Raw genomic sequence first — 20,030 nt, 5'->3', positions numbered from 1 at the left:
TATTTGAGGAATTAAAAGATACTTGAGATGAAAAAGTACAGTCCTACGGTCTTTGTAGTGATACGAAGTAAAAGATTTTATACTATGTGGTGCGAACTGATCTGATATTTCTTACAGGGGACTGACATGTGAGACATAGAAACAAGTATTAGAAAACAGTTACCACTAGCTTTCAAGCTCATACTCTTTTTCTTATAAGGGAACACACATTCACACACAAGTGGTTGTTTATGTGGATGTGTGTACTCTTGCTAAAAAAAAGAGCAAGTGCTCGTAAGCCAGTTTTAACAATTTTCTATTATGTGTTTCTGTATGCCAGGCATCAGTCCTCTATAGGTCAGTGGTTGCCTTTCCCTTGCTTCATGATTCTTTCTGTGCAGGAATTTCCATTCTTGTTTTGCGTATTACTCAGATAATTAAGATATAGATATCAGATCCTTTGGTCAGTTTTAATCCCAATCCATCATTATAAAAATACACGTGAGTATAGGGTTCCACCAAAATTTCAAGGTAAGTAGTGATTTACTGTCCCCAAACTTCTTACTTTCAGGGTTCTGACTAATAACTAACTTCTGTTGTTCCCATGTAAAAATTTGAAACAGAAGCCTGGAACAGTGTATTATTAAACTAGCATCTATGGGCAAGACAGCTCAGTAGGTTAGGAAAAAGTGTGTTCTCGATATAAAAATAAGTGTAATTTCTTTACTTTGTTGTTCCAAAACCCACAGAAATCCTCATTTTACCAGCTATTGATGGCCCTGAAAAATTATTTTATTGAAAAAATCTGTAGTTACGTGAATATTGCAGTAAATCAGGAAGGTTCGCATATTAGCCATATGGGAAAAGTATCTCCTCTTTGTGTGCTATTACTTGCAAAATCTCACTTCAATACCTCAAACTGTTAATGAGATGTGAGGGATGTTTTAAATATTTCATTCTGGCTTAATACTTGGTGTGCACCATTGGAACTGAGTGTTTTGCATACAATCTTTTCTCGAGACTCCAAGCAGACAGTGATCTCCTACCAAGTTTAAATAATAATTCAATATGTTAGCTACATTTTGTATGCAGCAGTGTATTACCTTACAGGCACCAATCACAAACTCGTAGCAACTCCTATTTTTCTTTGCAAACTATTTTAATTTCTTGCAGTAAGTCACTTGATCTTGAAATATCACAATAACTATGACTGTTAACAGAAAGACAGCAGAACTACTAAAGTGTGCATGACATTGTTTAATCTTGTGGGTTAACCAGTTGTCTCAAAGTGTTCCCACTTTGCAAGCTGTGAAGCCAGATGCCAAAGAGGACTCATAATTGGCCAGCTCAGGTTGCATTCAAAGGACTACAAGAAAACCAGCATTTGAGCTACAATGGGAAACAAATGAAGCTCTGTGCAGGGGAGCTGGCTAAGAGATGACAGAGACTGCTGGGGAACCGTCACTGAGGTGCCAAGTAAGCGTACAGTGAATCTTACTCTGTATGAGTCGGGCTTTAGACACTAGTCGTTTAAAGGAAATGGGAGGCTGTTACACAAGCGTAGTGGGTAAATTTATTGACAAGCTAAAGACAAGATTCAAGAGACTGCAGTACTGGAGGTGATTTTCAACACATCTGTCCTCCAAGTTATATTAAAACGTATTATATTTACTTTAAGCTTCAGAGGATGAAGTGGACAGAGAATGAGGGGCAGAAGAGATTGACTGACAGACAGACAGAGAGATGGGAAGGGAGAGATTAACAGAGAGATGGGGAGAAGAGATGGACAGGCAGACAAAGGTGGAGGAAATGCAGCAGGAGGAGGAGATACGAGCAAAATATGTGCTGTACACATACACATACACAGATGAAGCTGCGGATAAAAGGCTAGCGAATAATAAATCATTTGAATGCTGTTAAGCGGTAAAATGGCTTCAGTTGCCTTTTGTTTCTTTGAGCTGGAAGTTTTGTAGTAGCCTCAATTTTATCTTTATCAGCAAAATTCCATTTTGTGAAATAAGGAGCGCTAAAAATTTTAACCAGTTTATCCTAAATTTACAATTCCTCCTTGCCTTAATAATCCAAAATGTTCTTCCCAAGTTTCTCAAGTAATTAAAATGTCATCAACATATACAGTTAATAATTGACACGCAAAGTAAATTTCAAAGAAATTTCATGAATCAAACAAAATCCATTGCTCTAATAAATTGTGCAACAGAAACAATAAACTTGGCAACAGAAACATTTAATCCAAATGGTGCTATACAATACTAGTATTATCTACTTCCATATAAGAATGCGATATTGCTTTTTGGATGTATGGTTGAGTGGTACCTGATGCAACCCTGAAGGAAGCTACTACCAAAGGATTGTTACAGCCAGTTACTCGATTTTACCACCCCTCCCCCTCCACTCTTATGAATTTCTGTCTCAGCTGCTTCCCTTATTGCAAAGGGGATCCCATACATACAGTTTGTGATGAACAGTTTAAACCACAAATTGTAATTATACTGCCCGCATCTCGTGGTCGTGCGGTAGCGTTCTCGCTTCCCACGCCCGGGTTCCCGGGTTCGATTCCCGGCGGGGTCAGGGATTTTCTCTGCCTCGTGATGGCTGGGTGTTGTGTGCTGTCCTTAGGTTAGTTAGGTTTAAGTAGTTCTAAGTTCTAGGGGACTTATGACCACAGCAGTTGAGTCCCATAGTGCTCAGAGCCATTTGAACCATTTGTAATTATACTGATGGCGCGCGCGCCCACACACACACACACACACACACACACACACACACACACACACACACACACACAAAGGAAGGGAATTATCTGTATCAGGTGGAAATTGGTAGATGTGTTGTACATATGCAGACAAACAAATCATTAAAATTTCAGAAAAATTGGATGATTTATTCGAGAGATAGAGCTTCAGGAATTGAGAAAGTCTGTAATCCATTGGTCCATCTGTGGCCCTTATGCAAGCAGTTATTCAGTTTGGCATTGATTGATAGAGTTGTTGGATGTCCTCCTAAGGGATATCGTGCCAATTTCTGTCCAATTAGCGCTTTAGACTGTCACTCCTGGTTGTCGGGCTATATAACGAACGAGTCAGGATGGTATCCCACCACTGTCCAGTGCGTCTCCAGAGACTTCTTTGACTTTGAGTCTCAGTGACTGGAGTAGAATTGTCTTCAGTAATGAATACTGCTTCGACTGAGCCCCAATGACTAGTGAAGACATGTCTGGAGACACCTCAGACAATAGTGAGATACCAACCTGACTGTTGCCTGCCATACGACACCACAACCTGGAGTGATGATCAAGGGCATCATTTTGTTTTATAGTGGGACTCCTTTCATCGTCATCCATGACACCTATACAGCACAGCTTTATGACGTTTTGTTGCCCTTCATGCAAAGCTGTGCTGGCCATGCATTCAAGAAAGATAATGCCTGCCCGTACATGGCGATTATTCAGACTGCTTGTCTTTGTGCTTGCTAAACCCTACTTTGGCCAGCAAGGTTGCCAGATCTCTTGCCCATTGAGAATGTTCAGAGTATTATAGGCAGAGCCCTCCAACCAGCTCAGGGTTTTGACGATCTATTGCGCCAGTTGACAGAATTTAACACGATATCTCTCAGGACATCGAATAACTCCTATTAATCAATACCAAACCAAATAACTGCATCCATAAGGGCCAGAAGTGGACCAACATGTTATTGACTTTCTCAAATAGTAAAGCTCTTTCTTCTTGAATAAATGAGCTATTTTTTTTTCAACAATATAAGGAATACGATAGATTGATACTCACCATAAAGATGAAAAGATGAGTTGCAGACAGGTACAACGAAAAGACTGTTACACGTGCAGCTATCAGCCAAAGCCATTCTTAGTGAAAAAAACATGCACACATGTTTACACAAGCAAGTAAAACAGTCTTTTCGTTATGTCTGTCTAAAAATCAACTGGTCTTCTTTACGGTGGTGTCCGCAGCTAATGGTCTAGTGGCTAGCGTGCTGCCTCCGGATCACGGGGCCCCGGGTTCGTTTCCCAGCCGGGTTGGGGATTTTTTTCTGCACGGGGACTGGGTGTTTGTGTTCTCCTCATCATTTCATCATCGTCATAATTTGTGACAGGGGCTAGATTGGACTGTGTAAAAATTGAGACTTTGTACGGGCACTGATGACCATGCACTTGAGCACCCTACAAACCAATCATCATCATCTTTACTGTGAGGAGCAATCTATTGTATACCTTATATTGTTGCTGTTGTTCCAACGTGGAGTTTCCATTGTTTGATTTCATCTATTTGAACTGAAAATGTAATCACTTTTTTGTTTGTGTATTTGTGCATCTACTGATTTCTCTCCCTGTCTTATAATTCCTTTGCAGTTTTGTGAATACAGTTAAGACTTAAAGCATCTTCCAATTTACTGTTTACCAGTTCTTTAAACCTTTGATTCTCTGGTTGATCTAAAGACATTTCCTCAGAAAAAATATTGGTCTTCATCATTACATGTTACTCACCAGGGTGTATACGACCCAGGACAACCGGGAAATCCGGGAAAAACCTGGGAATTTTTTCATCCGGGAGATAATCGGGAAAAGCCCGGAAATTTTTCGGAATTCCAGGAATTTTTCATTATTTTTAGCTTTCAGTTAAATTTTTGTAATTTTGACTGGTAAAAATTGATTCTGTAGCAAGGAATGTTACTGTATACTGCAACTGGAGAATGATACTGCAGCAATAAAATATGAACAAGAGGAGAAAAAAAAAAATTTTAGTGGCAAAGGAAATGCGTCATTTGCAACAACAAAACACCATGCACGCACAAGCGTCTGCAAATGGCATAAGTATGTCAAAGGCCTTAGGACAAAGTCTATGTAATACTTCGTAGCAGTAACCTGCATTCCATAAGTGTGACGTCACAACGGTTTACATTAGGTTCATTTGACCAGTTGCCAGCTGGCTCTTGCGCATGCCCAGTTGACTCGTGTATGAGCAATACCTTCTCCCGCGTCCCGCTACTTGAAGTGTGGCTTTTGATTGTATCGGCAGTAAGGCTCAACCAGCCAGATGCTAACGAGAAAAAGTTTTCTCATGCGCCATAGCTGCCAGATCCGCGCATGCGCCCCTGTTTGCATCAAGTGATTTCGCTATTTTATCTTCGTTTACAGCTCCCATGACAAATGAAAACAAAACGGATTTCTGCGGCCGGGAGCTATCAATTGAATTATAATACATTCACATAATTATGGAGGGCAATAATATATTATTAGTTTCAGTTTTCTGATTTTATTTCCAAATTGTTAGCAGTCAAGCATTAATCGCCTTGCCGAACAATGAAGTTATTTTTGTCAGTTTGCTAAAGATATTTGGCTGTATTAATCTTTCCGCTGAAGCAATCAATTTATTTGAAACGAAGTGTTTCATTCCACAGTATTGGCTAGTTCCAATTGTTCGCTGAATTTCAAGTGCACGTTTTCATCTTCTGTCATGTATGTCATTATGCCATAATAAAAAACCAAATATGACATAGTACAGTACTGGTACTCCAAGAAAACTTACATTCCAAAAACCACACTGAAAAGCTTAATATCACATGGGATATACTTCACTGTGAATCTCGAAAAAACTAATGTGCACTTCAAGCCGATTTATTAATTTCAGTATGGTTTACGAAATTCCGATACTCTTGGAGTATCCTCTGATGTTATGTTTCTTTTTCGGCGTAATGTAAGCTCCCTTAGTGCTTTATACATACGAACATGCGGGCTTCCTACACCACTGCAGCTGCGCACACGCAATAAGGCGTGTTTCCTGGCGCTCTCTGGCAACTGCTAAATCGAATCTATTTCTAACAGTCTCGGGATAGTATTGTGAATATGGTTTGAAAAGCATTACTCGCAAAGTAAACTTCTTTTTACACAAGATGAATTATGTTAACTGTGAGGAAGTGGGATGAATATCTTAAATCACAGAGCGTTTAAAATTGAACACTTTGACAGGGTGTATACAGCCCGGGAGATCCGGGAAAAACGCGGGAATTTTTTCATCCGGGAAAAGCCTGGGAATTTTTTACAATTCCGGGATTTTTCATTGTTTTAGATTTAAGTTAAAGTTTTGTAGGTTTGACGTGTAAGATCTGATACGCTGACAAAGAACTTTCCACTACTGCTGAATAATACTGCAGCAATGAACCATAAATCAGAGAATAACACCAAAATAAAAGTTTTGTTGCATAGAAATGGGTAATTTACACAATACACAGACCAGTTTGCCGACACCGAAAAGTGTCAAAGGCTTTAGGTCGAAGATTATGCAGTACGTCCGTAACAACTAACATGCATTCGATGTGCGTGACGTCACAATTGGTTACCTTTCTAACAGATCACCAGAAAATATTACGAATAGTGGCTTGAGATGTGTTACTTACAAAGTAAATTTCCACGCAAGACGATTTATGTTACGTGTGAGAATGTGCAGTGAATTTCTTAAATCACAGGGCATTATAACTCTCATTCAAAACGGAACACTTTGAGGATCAGCTATTTGAAAAATGTCGGGCCCAGAAGATAAGTCAATTATGCCACTATTTAAAATTTCACCGGTACATTTGTATTTGATATGACTTAACGTGTAACACACGCTAAAAAAAGACCAAGCTTCAAGTTAGTTTTCATATTTAATGTTGTTCTTTCATAGATAAAAAATTATGCAATCAGTGGCAAAAAGTGTAATTGACCTTCAAAAAAATGTGCATAATGTGTTACTGAGCAATGTCACAAGTCTCTTCATGCCAGAACACCTCGACTTTTCTACGCAACTGATAATCATTTTGGCATGATTTTAATTGCCAAATTAGTGCCTGTTAGTAGGCCTACGGACTTCCTGTCATTGTAGGACAAATAACAGTGGATGCCAGTAGACGATGCAATTCTCGTTCACACATACACATCTACTTAAGAGTTAACCGGTGTAGTAACGCACTTTGCTGATTTGAGCGAGCTCGGCCTACCTTCATAACGTACGCACCGCGGCCTGTTTTTCTCGTAGGCCTCGTGCTCTGAATAACTGCCGTCATTCGCTAGCGAGATCACGTGACATGAGCTATGACTGGCTGACAAAAGTGCATTGCTCAACGCAATCTCTATTTTAGAGTTTCGGAAGCTTCCGTGCTGTAATTTGTGGAATTTGTATATATACTTTCGCAATACGAAAATAAACTCTGTGCATATTTTCTCACATCAAACAACTTTCCAAACGCATTGTTTTTCGTGGATTTCGTTTCCTAAAGTGCTGGGATGTCCTCCGCCGGTATAAGATCTTTACGATTCAAAGGACTGATAGGTTTTACAGCTCCAAGGGAAAGCATACTGTTACTTAACATGGATGTATTTTCACCTGATTTATACGTAATTTCATCCGGGAGAAATTGTGTTTTTAACTGGGAAATCCGGGAATTTTTTTTTCTTGTCCACATAGACACCCTGCTTTGAGGACCAGCCACGTAGAAGAATTTCGAGCCCAGAAGTCCAGATATTTATGATATTATTTTAAATTTACTGGCACATTTGTGTGATGTATCTTAAAGTATAACACATGCAAAATAGATCAATATTACATGTGAAAGCGTAGCTTTTCTTGTAGCTATACTATGTATGTTAATATAAACCATTAACTTTTCCTCTTTGTGTATTCACACTACGTAACAGTGACCTTGCTATTGACTGACTACATCACGTGTCCCATGCTCTAAATATCTGCTGTCATCGGCTGGCGACATCACGTGGCATGAGATATGACTGGCTTACAAAAGGACACCGCAATCTCGATTTCAATGCTCCGGAAACCATCTTGCTGTGTTTGGTGCAATTCGAATTTATACTTTCGTAATACGAAAAAATGCAGAAGATATGTTGCTGCACATCAGAGGTCTTTCCAGAACGTCTTTCCTATTTTTTTCATCAAAAGTCTCTCCAAAACTAATAAGGCAAACAATAGCATGGAACTTCCTGAGCACATTAAGGCAGGTTTCCTCCACACTAAACAAGTGGCTTTATGTATCCAACCCAATTCAATGTTTCAAATGCCAGCACTTTGGGCTTACTACTCTTTGGTGTCATGGAGAAGATACTTGTGGCAAATTCAGTAATGCTGCCCACAAAGGTGTCCATTGTTCGTCTCCATTGAAGTGTGTGAATTGCTCTGGAGCTCACCGTATCTGGAGTTGGGACTGCAGCATGTATCTGGAAGAACAGAAGATACAAAATCTTAAGACTATGAAACACTGCCTCCTTTGCTTCAGTTGTTAAACAACCAGAGCAGAAAGCTGATGCTGCTACACAAACAGAGGTTGCTATTGTCAGCAATAGTACCTGCATTTGTCCATGAAGTTGTGCTGTTGCAGCCATTTTGAAGCCTGTCCTTTGCCCCATCCATAACTTCAGAAAAAGCTGTTGTTGCTGGCATTGGGTAGCTCCTCACCCTTCCAATGGTTCAATCTGGTACAACATCGAGTGCTGGCACAACCACAGCCACGGTTGTAGCTGCAAAGCCCACACAGCGTAAAAAATCAAAGGCAAAGCATCCACCCCATATGGATTTGGGAAATAAACAGACCAGTGATGGCAACATCATGCCCTCTGATGTCGCTCTTGATTCTTCTTTGGAGGTGCTGGATGTTGATGTTGAACTTAGACAATCATCTTGCCCCAGGACTGAGCCTCCACTTGTGGTAGGCTGCCTTCCATGGTAGAATGTCAGGATGAAAGTGCTACCCCTGTAATAGAAGCCTCCCATCCTCCAGTGGAAGGAGCATCTGATGCCCCTGTCTGTGGGGGTATACACTCTTTATTACGTGGGTGTCCTGACTGGGGAAAGGGCCAAGGGAGCGGTTGTACTGGTTGTAAATAATGCATACCACTTCTCTGCTCTTCTTCTGGCTATTGGCCTGCAAACAGTTGCAATTGAAATTTGTGCTCATCGGAGGATTACTGTTTGCTCGCTGTATTTACCTCTTCTAGATGCAGTAGATTCTGAGCCTCTAACAGATCTTACGGATAAGTGCCCTGACCATTTATCTTCCTGGAAGACTTCAGTGCCCATCAGGTCTTGTGGACTTCAACCTTTACTTGCCCTCAGGGTCAGATTTTGAAGAGCCTCCTGACATCTTGAGCTGTGCATGCTAAACAATGGTGTGCCCACTCGTTTCTGTGCTGCTACTGAGTCATTCCCAGCCATTGACCTATCTCTCTGCTCTCCAGCCCTGACAGACTGTGTTCAGTCTGGTGACCTCTTCCCATTCCACATTGACCTTCTGGATGGAAGATTGCTTGACTAGATTCCACCAAAATGGATGGTCAACAGAGCTAACTGGATGCTGTTCAGCAAGCTGGCTGTTTTCAAACACCACGACAGCCTCCAGGGATGGGTGGACCACATCACACAAGTGATCCATCATGCTGTTGACATATACATCCTAAAGTCCTGATAAGTGCCATCCAGCAGTCCAGGACAGGCATGTGGCTCTAAGCTGGTTTAAATGCCGCCCAACAGCAAACAGCCTCACAGGTTTTAGTCGTAGACACCAAGGCTCAGCATATAATTAAGGAGAGCAAGAGGAGGTCATGGCTGGAGTTCCTGGTCTCCATCGACCGTACCACTTGCTCTACAAAATTATGGGAAGCCATCTGTAGGATTTCCGGTAAACTCTTTTGTTTACCAATAGCAGCAATGTTGAAATAGGCATGCCTCGAGACAGCATCTGAGGACATTGATCAGACACTGATAGAACATTTTTGAAAACCTAAAGTCAGTGTAGTCCAGAATCCAACATTTTTTTGCTGCCAAGTGATTGTAGAGAGGAAAAGTTGGACTTCAGATGAAACAATTCTGAGTATTACAACTACCCTTTCTGCATGTGGGAGCTGGAATCAGCACTGCCAGAGACTCATGGTAATGCACTTGGAGACCAGAACTGGTACTGCGTGCTTAGACATTTGCCAACAGTATCAAAGGAAATTCTCCTTGAATGTTTCAATCTTATATGTCAATCAGGTCACATCCCCAACTCATGAAGAGAGGCTATTCTGATACCTTTCCCCAAACCAGGAGAGGACTGCACATGTTCCGGTAGTAATTATTGGAGTATTTCCTTAACGAGCCGCGTAGGAAAGACCCTAGAGTGAATGCTGAACCATTGTCTGATCTGGTTGTCAGAGCTCAGGCAACTCCTTACCTACTCTTGGTGTGGATTTTGGAGGTTCAGCCCACTGTAGACAGCCTGACCCTGCTAGAGGCAGCTATTCAGCAGTTTCCTATGTAAACATCACTGTGTTGGCATATTCTTTGAGATCAGTAAGGCATACAATACTACCTGGTGACACAGTATACTCCCACAATTGCATCAATGAGGTTTTCTTGGCCAACTCCCCGTCTTCATAGAGCCTTTTGTCTCCGTGGTTATTGAGGACCAAACTTGGTAGTACACAGTCAGATCATTTTTAGCAGCAGAATGGTGTCCCTCAGGGCAGTGTTTTCAGTGTCACCCTCTTCACCATAGCAATAACATTATCAGATGTATGGTAAGGAGTCCTGTACAGTGCTCCTTATTTGTGGACAATTTTGCTGTTTTCCTATCCTCCTCCAGCGTTGCAACAGTGACCCGTGAGTTGCAACTTACAGTGCAGAGGTTACTGAAGTGGACTGCAGAGACTGGTTTTCTGTTTTCTGCAGATAAGTGTGTTTCTTATTTTTAATTCACCTGACTTGCATATGAGGGACACCATTCTACATTTTAGAGAGAGGTGAGGTTCTTGGGCCGCATTCTTTATTCCAAATTGTCATGTTTGCCACACCTGAGAGACCTAAGAGCCAGGACCTTGAAGGCTCTGAGCATTCTAAAGTGACTTGGCCAGAGGTCTTGGGGTGCAGACAGGGTGAGTCCACTCCAGTTTCGTAGGGCTTTCGTGCATTTGCAGTTACACTACAGATTCACAGTGTATGGATTGGCAAAGTTTTCTTATTTGATGATCATTAATGCTGCCCACCACGAGGGGATTTGGCTTGCCACCGGCGCTTAAAGGACCAGCCCCATATCCAGTCTCGAGCACTGGAGCAGATGAGACATTCTTCCAGTGCTAAATTTGTTTTCTGTTCAGATTTTCTGAGTGCCCTTCACTCTCTGCAATGCTTGTATCCAGCAGATAATGTAGTCCAGAATATCCAGGACGCCCTCACCCATCTACAATGTATGGGGAAGGAAGTGTCTTCCTGCTGGGCACTAGGGCACATGGGTATTGTGGGAAATGAAAGGATGGATCTAGCAGCCAAGGAAGTGTGTCGTGATCCTCATTTATTTCAGTGTGCCATGGCATTGTTTGCTGGATGTCCCTGTTGAGGTTCAAAGTCATGTGTCTGTGGGAAGATGAGTAGCTGTAAGTGACAGACAGTAAGCTCCATCTAGTAAATCCCAATTGCGGCCGTGGCGTACCTCCTTCCAGCCACATCGATGTGACGAGGTCCTCCTTACTCATGTTCGCATAGGCCACAGCTATAGCCCGATTCATGTAAGAAGGCACTTCTGTGCATAGAGGCAGAGTGATAGGGAGGTGTGGAGGGAATGAGGTTTGCGCATGCGTGGTGGCAGAGAGCATGCAGACCAAGTCTGTGTTGCCGAGCTGTGTCACTGTGGACAACAATCGTGTTCATTCGCCCTAGGTACATTGTATTATTCATTCAAATGTATGAGAGAATAACACATTGTAAAATCGATTTTGATCATTCGTCTACATGAGAGAAACCTTACTTTTGAGTCTTGAGGTTGTGTCCACTGTTCCACAGCAATTGCCTGTGTGATGTCAGAAGGTGAGAACTCCTGATACAGCTTTTGTGAAGATGTCAAGAACAATTTTTCTCAAAACGACGTTTGTCTAATGAAAAGATCAGCAAAAATAGTTGCCGTTTATTGTGATTTTGAACAGAACAAACTTCAAACTCAAACTGAAATCGTTATATTTCTTTGAAAACTGCTTAAATTCCATATAATTTTTAAAATGTGGGTAATGCGCGTATGTGGGTGTGTTTTACTGATGTTCAATGTAAATTGCTAGTGTAAAAAAGAATTACTGGTAGCAAACACTATTGCAAAAGACTATTGTAAAAATTTTCAGTACATTATCATATTTTACGGTGTCAATAGGCACTACGAGTTTAAACTAACCTATTCAACATTACAGTGGGAGAACGCATTTATGATCCATTGAACAAGCTAACAATTAACTATCTTCTGTATCTAACTCGACGGAATGCTGACCGATAATGTCGAAAACCACCAATATATCGACAGCTAACTCTCCCTTTCATTTTAAGGCATTTTTCAGTTTGTGCCACGAAAATGACAGGAGTTTATGTGTTGAAGTACTGGAGTTTGTGATGAATTTATCCAGCTACATTGTTGCAAGTAATACAACAGGCTGGGAAAAGCTTCAGTTCTCCTTGGGCAACATGTTGAACATTATAGTCTGAATGCTCCACAGCTTACATATTCCTAATCAATAAAAGCTAAGAAGTTCTCACGCTCAGTGTATTCAATTGATATGTTGACAAAAACATTTTTAAGCTGTGAGTCTTGAAAACCGAGAAAGATCGTTACTTTGTTTCAAAGTTTACATCATAATACCATCTACTATCTGAGTCTATGTCCGAACCATCTGATTATAAATTTAGGATGATATGTCCAAGGCTTTATCTATCTTCATCTCCCTGTGAAAGTCTTATTTTTAAAACTTTTCACCATGATGCACACAGTGTGCCGATGCTGAAGGGGGACGCTGTCTATTGCGTCAAGCACAAGCTTTCAGTGTCTGTTATTGACTTTTTTTATTTACTCCCACACACAGCTTGTAACCTGTGCGGAAATTAATTCTATCGGATTGCACGGACAGTAATACGTGGGTAAATGCAAAACTGTGTGAACACATTCACATGCAAGAAAGTCAAATTTGTACAATCTGTCACGTGAGTTTTATGCATTAATGAGCTGCAAGAGTTCCGCAAGAGTCTGGCTTATATTGTCCGGAATATTTTTATTCTTCAGCCAGAGCACAATATTCCATTCCTGGTGCACGTCCTTGGTCACTTCTCTGTAACAGCTGAATGATAACTGGCACGGATATTACAATGACAACTTTGAAGCTAGGTATGGCAAGAATTGTTCAGTGATTCACTTCTTGAAAGTGGCAGCATTCATTTCTGAATGGTAGTCACTACTGTTTTTCTGACATCTAAATACAAATTTACTCTCAGGAACCAAACCAGAAAAAGAGCCAGCATGCAGAATAAGAATCCGAGAACTTTTTCGTAAGGGAACTTCAAAACCACCTGTACCATCACTCATTTCCCATCAGGTATTCATGGAATGATTCTGATTCACCCATGTTTCATCAAGGTAATATACTGTAGAACTACCTCCTCCTCTTGTATCGTGCATCTTTGTAACGGGTGTGCATCTGCTGCTACGTCACTTCTTTCAATTAAAAACACATTTCTTAACATGTTGAAAACCAATGAATTTTAAAATTCTTTTCATTGACGAAGCGCTACCTTTGAAGCCAATTTGCTGAGGCATAATTGCAACAAGTTTTTGCAATGTTGGGTATTCCCTTCTTATATACATTTGAAACGCTGAGCACTTTAAAACATCGTTGTTAAAACCATCTATTTGTGTCACAGGTTTCTTGTGATTTCTATGCTTTTCAGGTGACACAAAAACAAAATTTCCTGAGTTTTCTAGAGCTCCGACATTTTTGACCGAGCGAGGTGGCGCAGTGGTTAGCACACTGGACTCGCATTCGGGAGGACGACGGTTCAATCCCACGTCCAGCTATCCTGATTTAGGTTTTCCGTGATTTCCCTAAATCGCTCCAGGCAAATGCGGGGATGGTTCCTTTGAAAGGGCATGACCGACTTCCTTCCCCGTCATTCCCTAATCCGATGAGACCGATGACCTCGCTGTTTGGTCTCTTCCCCCAAACAACCCAACCCCTCGGACATTTTTATTTACTATTTACTGCTCCGACACTTTTGTGTACTATCCTCTTTACAGTTCTCTTGCCGACACATGCTTCTGCAGTTCATTCTTGAGTCTTGAAAATTTCAGAAATAGAAGTATCGGTTTCAGATTCAAATTTGACGATGTTGTAAGTGATGTACAGAGATCACCTCTCCTGCTTGTGAAGCATCTACATCTACATGATTATTCTGAAATTCACAATTAAGTGCCCCACAGAGCATTCATAGAAGCACCTTCAAGCTGTCTCTCTACCATTCCCCTCTCAAACAGCGCACAGGAAGCATGAAAGCTTTTATCTTTCCTTCCAAACTCTAATTTCTCTTATTTTATTATGATGAACATTCCTCCCTGTGTAGGTGGGTGCCAACAAAGTATTTTCCAAAAGTTGGTGACTGAAATTTCTTGTGAAAATCCTGCCACAACAAAAAATGACGTTGTTTTGATGATTGCCACCCCAATTCGCATAGCATATCTGTGGCAGTCTCTCCCCTGTTTCGCAAAAATACAAAACGAGCTGCTCTTCTTTGAACTTTTCGATCAGTTCTATCTGCTGTGGATCCCACACCTGACAGCAATACTCCTGAAGTAGATGGAAAAGCATAGGGTGAGTAGTCTGTTTAGAGGACATGTTGCATTTTCTAAGAGTTCTACCAATAAATTGCAGTCTTTGGTCTGCTTTCCACACAATGTTATCCATGTGTTATAGTTGCATTTTAAGTTATTTGTAATAATTATCCCTAAGTGTTAGTTGGATTCACAGCCTTTAGGATCATGTTTTTTATTTTGTAATCCGAATTTAGCGGATTCCTTTTAGTAATCGTGTGGATGACTTCAGACTTTTCATTATTTAGAGTCAGTTGCCACTTTTCTGACCATACAGATATCGGCCTAAGTCGTTTTCTGATCTGTTTTAATCTCTAATGGCTTTATAAGACAGTAAATCACAGCATCGTCTGCAAACAGTCTAAGAGGGCTGCTGAGATTGTCTCTTAAATCTTTTACTCGGTGATTTTGTGTCGATTACGTTTCTGACAAGAAGTCATGTAACCAGTTGCACAACTAAGATGATATCCATAGACACACGATTAAGTTAAAGTTGCTTGTGAGGAACTTTACGTTTATTATGTCGCCTGACATTCATTTGGAAACCACACTAAAACATTTACAGATACACATTCGCAGCTATACTGCTACAAGAAAGTAATATCGATATCTGAATGGATAATTCTGTTGCTCTGTGAATGAAACTGCATTGTCACAAAATACGGCAACAGCACAGCACATGGGAAAGAGATTCTCACAGTCCAGTTTGTAACTCACTGCTAACCACTCGGAAAGAGAATGAATCTTACTGGCTACTAGCAGGTAATGGTGGGGGATGCGCAGAACAACTGAAAATAGGGCTGCCTTCCAACATGACGCGAGCTATACTTATCTTCTTCACTGGTATTTTTTGCAAAGAATTGATGTTTGTGTATAAATTCTCCCTTCTGCTGAAACATAAGTCAGTGTTAGTATCTTATCCTTGTGTACAAAATTCCAGACAAATATTTCCTACTTGAAACCACCCTCTTCTCATTTAACGTAAGAATGATGAACTTCCATCGGAATATGCAAAGTGATAATTGTTCATAATTACTATGAAGTTCTCTAGCAAATATATTGCTATTTCAGCTGATTTAATGATCTTGGCTAAGAGTAGTGGATCAACGCAATAATTAATAGAACAAAATGCTGCTATTTTATAGGACTTTGCTGACATGCGGCTCTCATAACCCTAGATGACATGAAGGGTCTTGTTTACAGGCATAAATGTTGCTATGAATTTATGTTTTTGTTTATTTTCCTCATTTCTCATTAGTTGAAAAATGGTAAAATGTCACAGTGATTCATCACATAGAAGAAGATACCTCATTTTCACAAAACAGTTAGTTTTGAGTACACATCACCACACTTCTCAAGTAAAACCAACACGCTAGTGCAAAGATGTCACAGTCCCATACAATTTTAGTTAACTAATGATCTACAAATCACTTATAAAGAGTAGTATACTATTAACTGTACTCTTGGTACCGATTGCATTAAACTGTCTCCTATGACAAACCACAAGGAATGGCCCTTAATTGGCATGTATTGTATGGTGTGCATATAATTTACTTTGTGTGCACAAGAGTATTTTGTAAGCCTCTGCAGCAGATCAGTATTATGTTAAAATCTGGTTTTATTAACATTGAAAATTTAGTTAAAATTTACACTTTTATGATTAGAACATCTGTGAATCAAAGCAGTTATAAAAGATATTTTAAATAGTCCAGAACTAGAAATCGTCACTTCCAAAATATTCCACATCAATAAGTTTGTTTACATTGTTAAATACTGTGTTCGTGACAAAAGAAATTGTCTAGTGAAGTTAAATGTGTTTTCTTACTATTATGAGGCTAGTTATTTAATGAGTAATAAATTTCAGCTTGATACAACTGAAATAAAATTCAGAGATTAGGGTACATGTGCTTTTGCCCTGGCTGTGTCTTGTTCGGACGACATAGCATTTCCTAAATCTTTTGACATGGAATTGAAAGAGGCCAGATATGTTCCTATTGAATATCCCACCAGAGTTCATGTACAAGTCCGCAAGTGCTTATTAACACCCAAGATGATATGCTAAGCGTGTGTTTTACATATAGCCCCACAAGGCAGGCTTCCAGATTGCAGTCACCATTTAAGCATATAGCACATGGAACTATTATTAAGGGTCATATTGAAGTAGGTCTCACCCATAAACACAAGATTTCATCACCTGAAATACAAGGGACCAATCTTGAACGCCCATTACAATCTGAAGGATTTTAGTTTTTCTGGATAATGGAAGCTGACACAATGGGATGTGGACCACCAGTCCAACCTGCAACAGGCAGCCTGGAATTATGAACACATCCATATCTTCTGCAGTGCTTAGTGCCACACACAGGGAGAGGGAAAGGGAAGGTGGAAGGGGCTTATCTCTGAAGGATACTGTTCATAGGCTCAGCCATGCTTTCGTTCTCCCTTATATGCCTGTTGACCACTCAGTGCCTTAAGTATTACTTGGCAGGGTAAACTGGTAACTCGTTTTGGTTGTGTGACTAGGTACAGACATGTTCTAGTTATAAGTGGTGTGTGTTGTTAACTTGTGGTGCTGGCATGAACAGTGATTGCGAGAAATTCATTCACAAAGCTGGACAACTTGATCCTAACATCATTAATTTTACTGAAAGTGAGAACTATAAAAGTGTAATAGGTGACAGATGCAAGCAAGTTTTGGCAAGCAAAAGTTAAGTAAATCAGTTGCTTGCAAATTACAGGAGGGACAAGATGCTGGGTGGAGCAAGATTTAAGTAACTGCCCCAAAGTAGAAGAAGTAAAATGCGTACAGCGATGACACAGATAAACCTATTATTAGACAAGAATTTCCCTGATATTATAAATAATACAAAGAAAACCACCTTTGCAAAAACTTCAGCTTTTGTTGCATGGCACTGGACTTACAGGTTAGTAAAGAACTCTGAGAAAAACTGTTACAGCTATGGTATTTGATTTTAGAAAGTGCCTCAATGAACGAATTGTTATATGTAAACGAGAGAACAGATTTTTTATGAAAAAAAGTAGAATGTAGCATCAGAATTAAAGCGTGCAGTGGTCTCCTCTCTCTCTCTCTCTCTCTCTCTCTCTCTCTCTCTCTCTCTCTCTCTCTCTCTCAAACACACACACACACTACATTGCGAATAAATACTGCAAAGTAACAGTGTCTGACAAGTATTGTGAAACGAAGTGCCTGACAACATTTCATTGTTGTGAATGCATAGTTCTTTTTTGTGGTTGCTTCTCCTCTGTTGTGACTACAACAGAAGAACCTGAGATTATCATGCCAAAATGGACAGAAAAAAAATTAAAAGTACATAGAGATGAGAAAACCCAAATTGTTGACATTAATTAATTAATGAGCACTAATCTTGTCTTGACTCGATTGAAAATTTGGAAGAAAATAGTTCCCTACCTTCTGCCGCCATACTGTCTAGACCTAAATCCTATACAAATGTTCTGTGGAAACTCACAGAGAATAAGATCCATGGTTATAATCCATCAGGCGTCTGGGTCTCTGACCCGAAAATGTAACTGCAAGTAGCTTTTCAGTTGCCCACACAACTGTGAGTGAACCTCCTTCCAGACCTCTCCACCAGAAAAAGGTGGTCACCAGTAATCAAACACAGGACCTTGCTGATGCTAGCCATAAATGCTAACCACTAGACTGTGCAGTCAGTTTGCTTTCGCGCTAGCGTGTTATTAGTTTTTGCTGTTGTGACATTAGAGGACTTGAAATGCTGTGTACCACACAAGAGAGAGAGAGAGAGAGAGAGAGGTGATCACTACTGGAGGAGAGATACCTTGAGGGACAGGAAACTGAAAGTGTAATATGGATAATTCTAGATTCTGAAATAGTGTCAGCATTGTTATCTGAAACTGGAACAGCAGACAATGACTCAACAAGTACTGCTGTGGAAAATAGCGACATCACCGGGGAAGGTAGTTTTATGGATATTGGCAGTGAAGCATCCTAAGCAGTAAAGGTGAGAGATACTGTACATCCTTTCTCTGTTCTTGGTCTAAACGAGCCTTTGATTCAGTGGTGCATAAAGACCCATAACTTGTCAGCACTCCACTAAGGGGTACACCTCCCCTCCATAATTCTCAGACATAAAACAGACAATGTTGCCCCACTGGCTGTATAACTAGTTCACTTTGCCAGGTAATATACAATTTTTGATGATGGTGATGGTTGTGATTATGGTGGTGGTGGTTGTTCATTCACATCCTTCTCCTCCCTCCCTCTTTTGTATCTTCATGAAACATTGAAGGGAACCACAATGCATATTTTCCTTAAATATGAAGCTATTGGTTTTGAAGGCTCATTTGAGCATCTAAGGATGCACGTCATTACCTAAGCTGTCATGTTGAATATCTGGTTTACATCGTAGGTAGATGATTACAGTCTTCCAGCCTTTAAATGGGATTCAAAATCATTCATAGATAGATGAATTTCTATATGGCTGGACTGGTTGAGGAGGAAAATGAGATTTTTATTTGACATTTAAAGTTGTAATAATAGGAGAGAGAGCTGATAAGAAATAGCCATTTTCTTGATTTAATTACTGTGCCATCATGAAGTTTTGAAAGGCAATTAGACATACAGTGGATAAGGAAACGGGAATGATTTTCATTTAAAATTATTAGACTCTGGAACACCAATACCTCATATGCTTCTGCTTCATTCTATAAAATAAATTTAATGTGTGACGTCACAAAAATTGAGCTGTTACAATGCCTGACTGTGTGATAATTATTGTGTGAAGTGCAATGGCATTCAAACGATCTGGCAAGTCAAGTTGAGAACACTTTCATGCCATCCAGATTTGTTTCCTGTTGTTCAAAAATTGAGTTGGTGCATTATGATTCATAAATTACAGATTGTTTCCAGTTATTCAAGAATTACAACTATTGATTTCAATTCCAGGCTTAGATTCAGAAACTATTTCCAAGTTCCTTGATTCTGTCACTCCGCCGTGGGTGGCTATGTTGGTTGGCAAGAAACTTATTGAAAAGCAACTTGGTGAATCACTAAGGCACCCTCTCCTCAGCATTGTAAGTGTTGTCATTGATTTAATTAATTAGTTTTACATTAGATTAGTCATGTTTGGTGGCTCCCGCATAGAGAGAGATCTCTGGGATATGGGAAGAAGTCAAAGATGTAGATTTTATTGAAAAAGAAAACAATGAATTCAAGTTATGAAATATTAATTTACAACAACACTTATAATTATTTATGATATAAACTAAACTATTGTTATATTAAAATGCAAGGTTTCATGGTTTACACTATTGGAAGTCTTAACCAGGTTATAAAATATTTCCACTTTGGGAAAAATTTTTTATTTATTGATTCACATGTC

General features: G+C 40.0%; 1 protein-coding gene across 4 annotated transcripts in view; it reads left to right on the top strand.

The window, feature by feature from the left end:
• The window catches only part of LOC126203420 (uncharacterized), a 501,622-nt gene that overhangs the window by 424,663 nt on the left and 56,929 nt on the right, over positions 1 to 20,030 (top strand). For all 4 annotated transcript variants that reach the window (XM_049937727.1, XM_049937726.1, XM_049937728.1 and 1 more), the window contains one exon: positions 19,595 to 19,722. In XM_049937727.1, the coding sequence (XP_049793684.1) occupies positions 19,595 to 19,722 (128 nt within the window). The remainder of the gene's footprint in view (positions 1 to 19,594; positions 19,723 to 20,030) is intronic.

Source organism: Schistocerca nitens, chromosome 9, assembly GCF_023898315.1.
Source record: "Schistocerca nitens isolate TAMUIC-IGC-003100 chromosome 9, iqSchNite1.1, whole genome shotgun sequence".
In the NCBI taxonomy this organism is placed as follows: domain Eukaryota; kingdom Metazoa; phylum Arthropoda; class Insecta; order Orthoptera; family Acrididae; genus Schistocerca; species Schistocerca nitens.
This window is presented reverse-complemented; position numbering and strand designations above follow the sequence as displayed.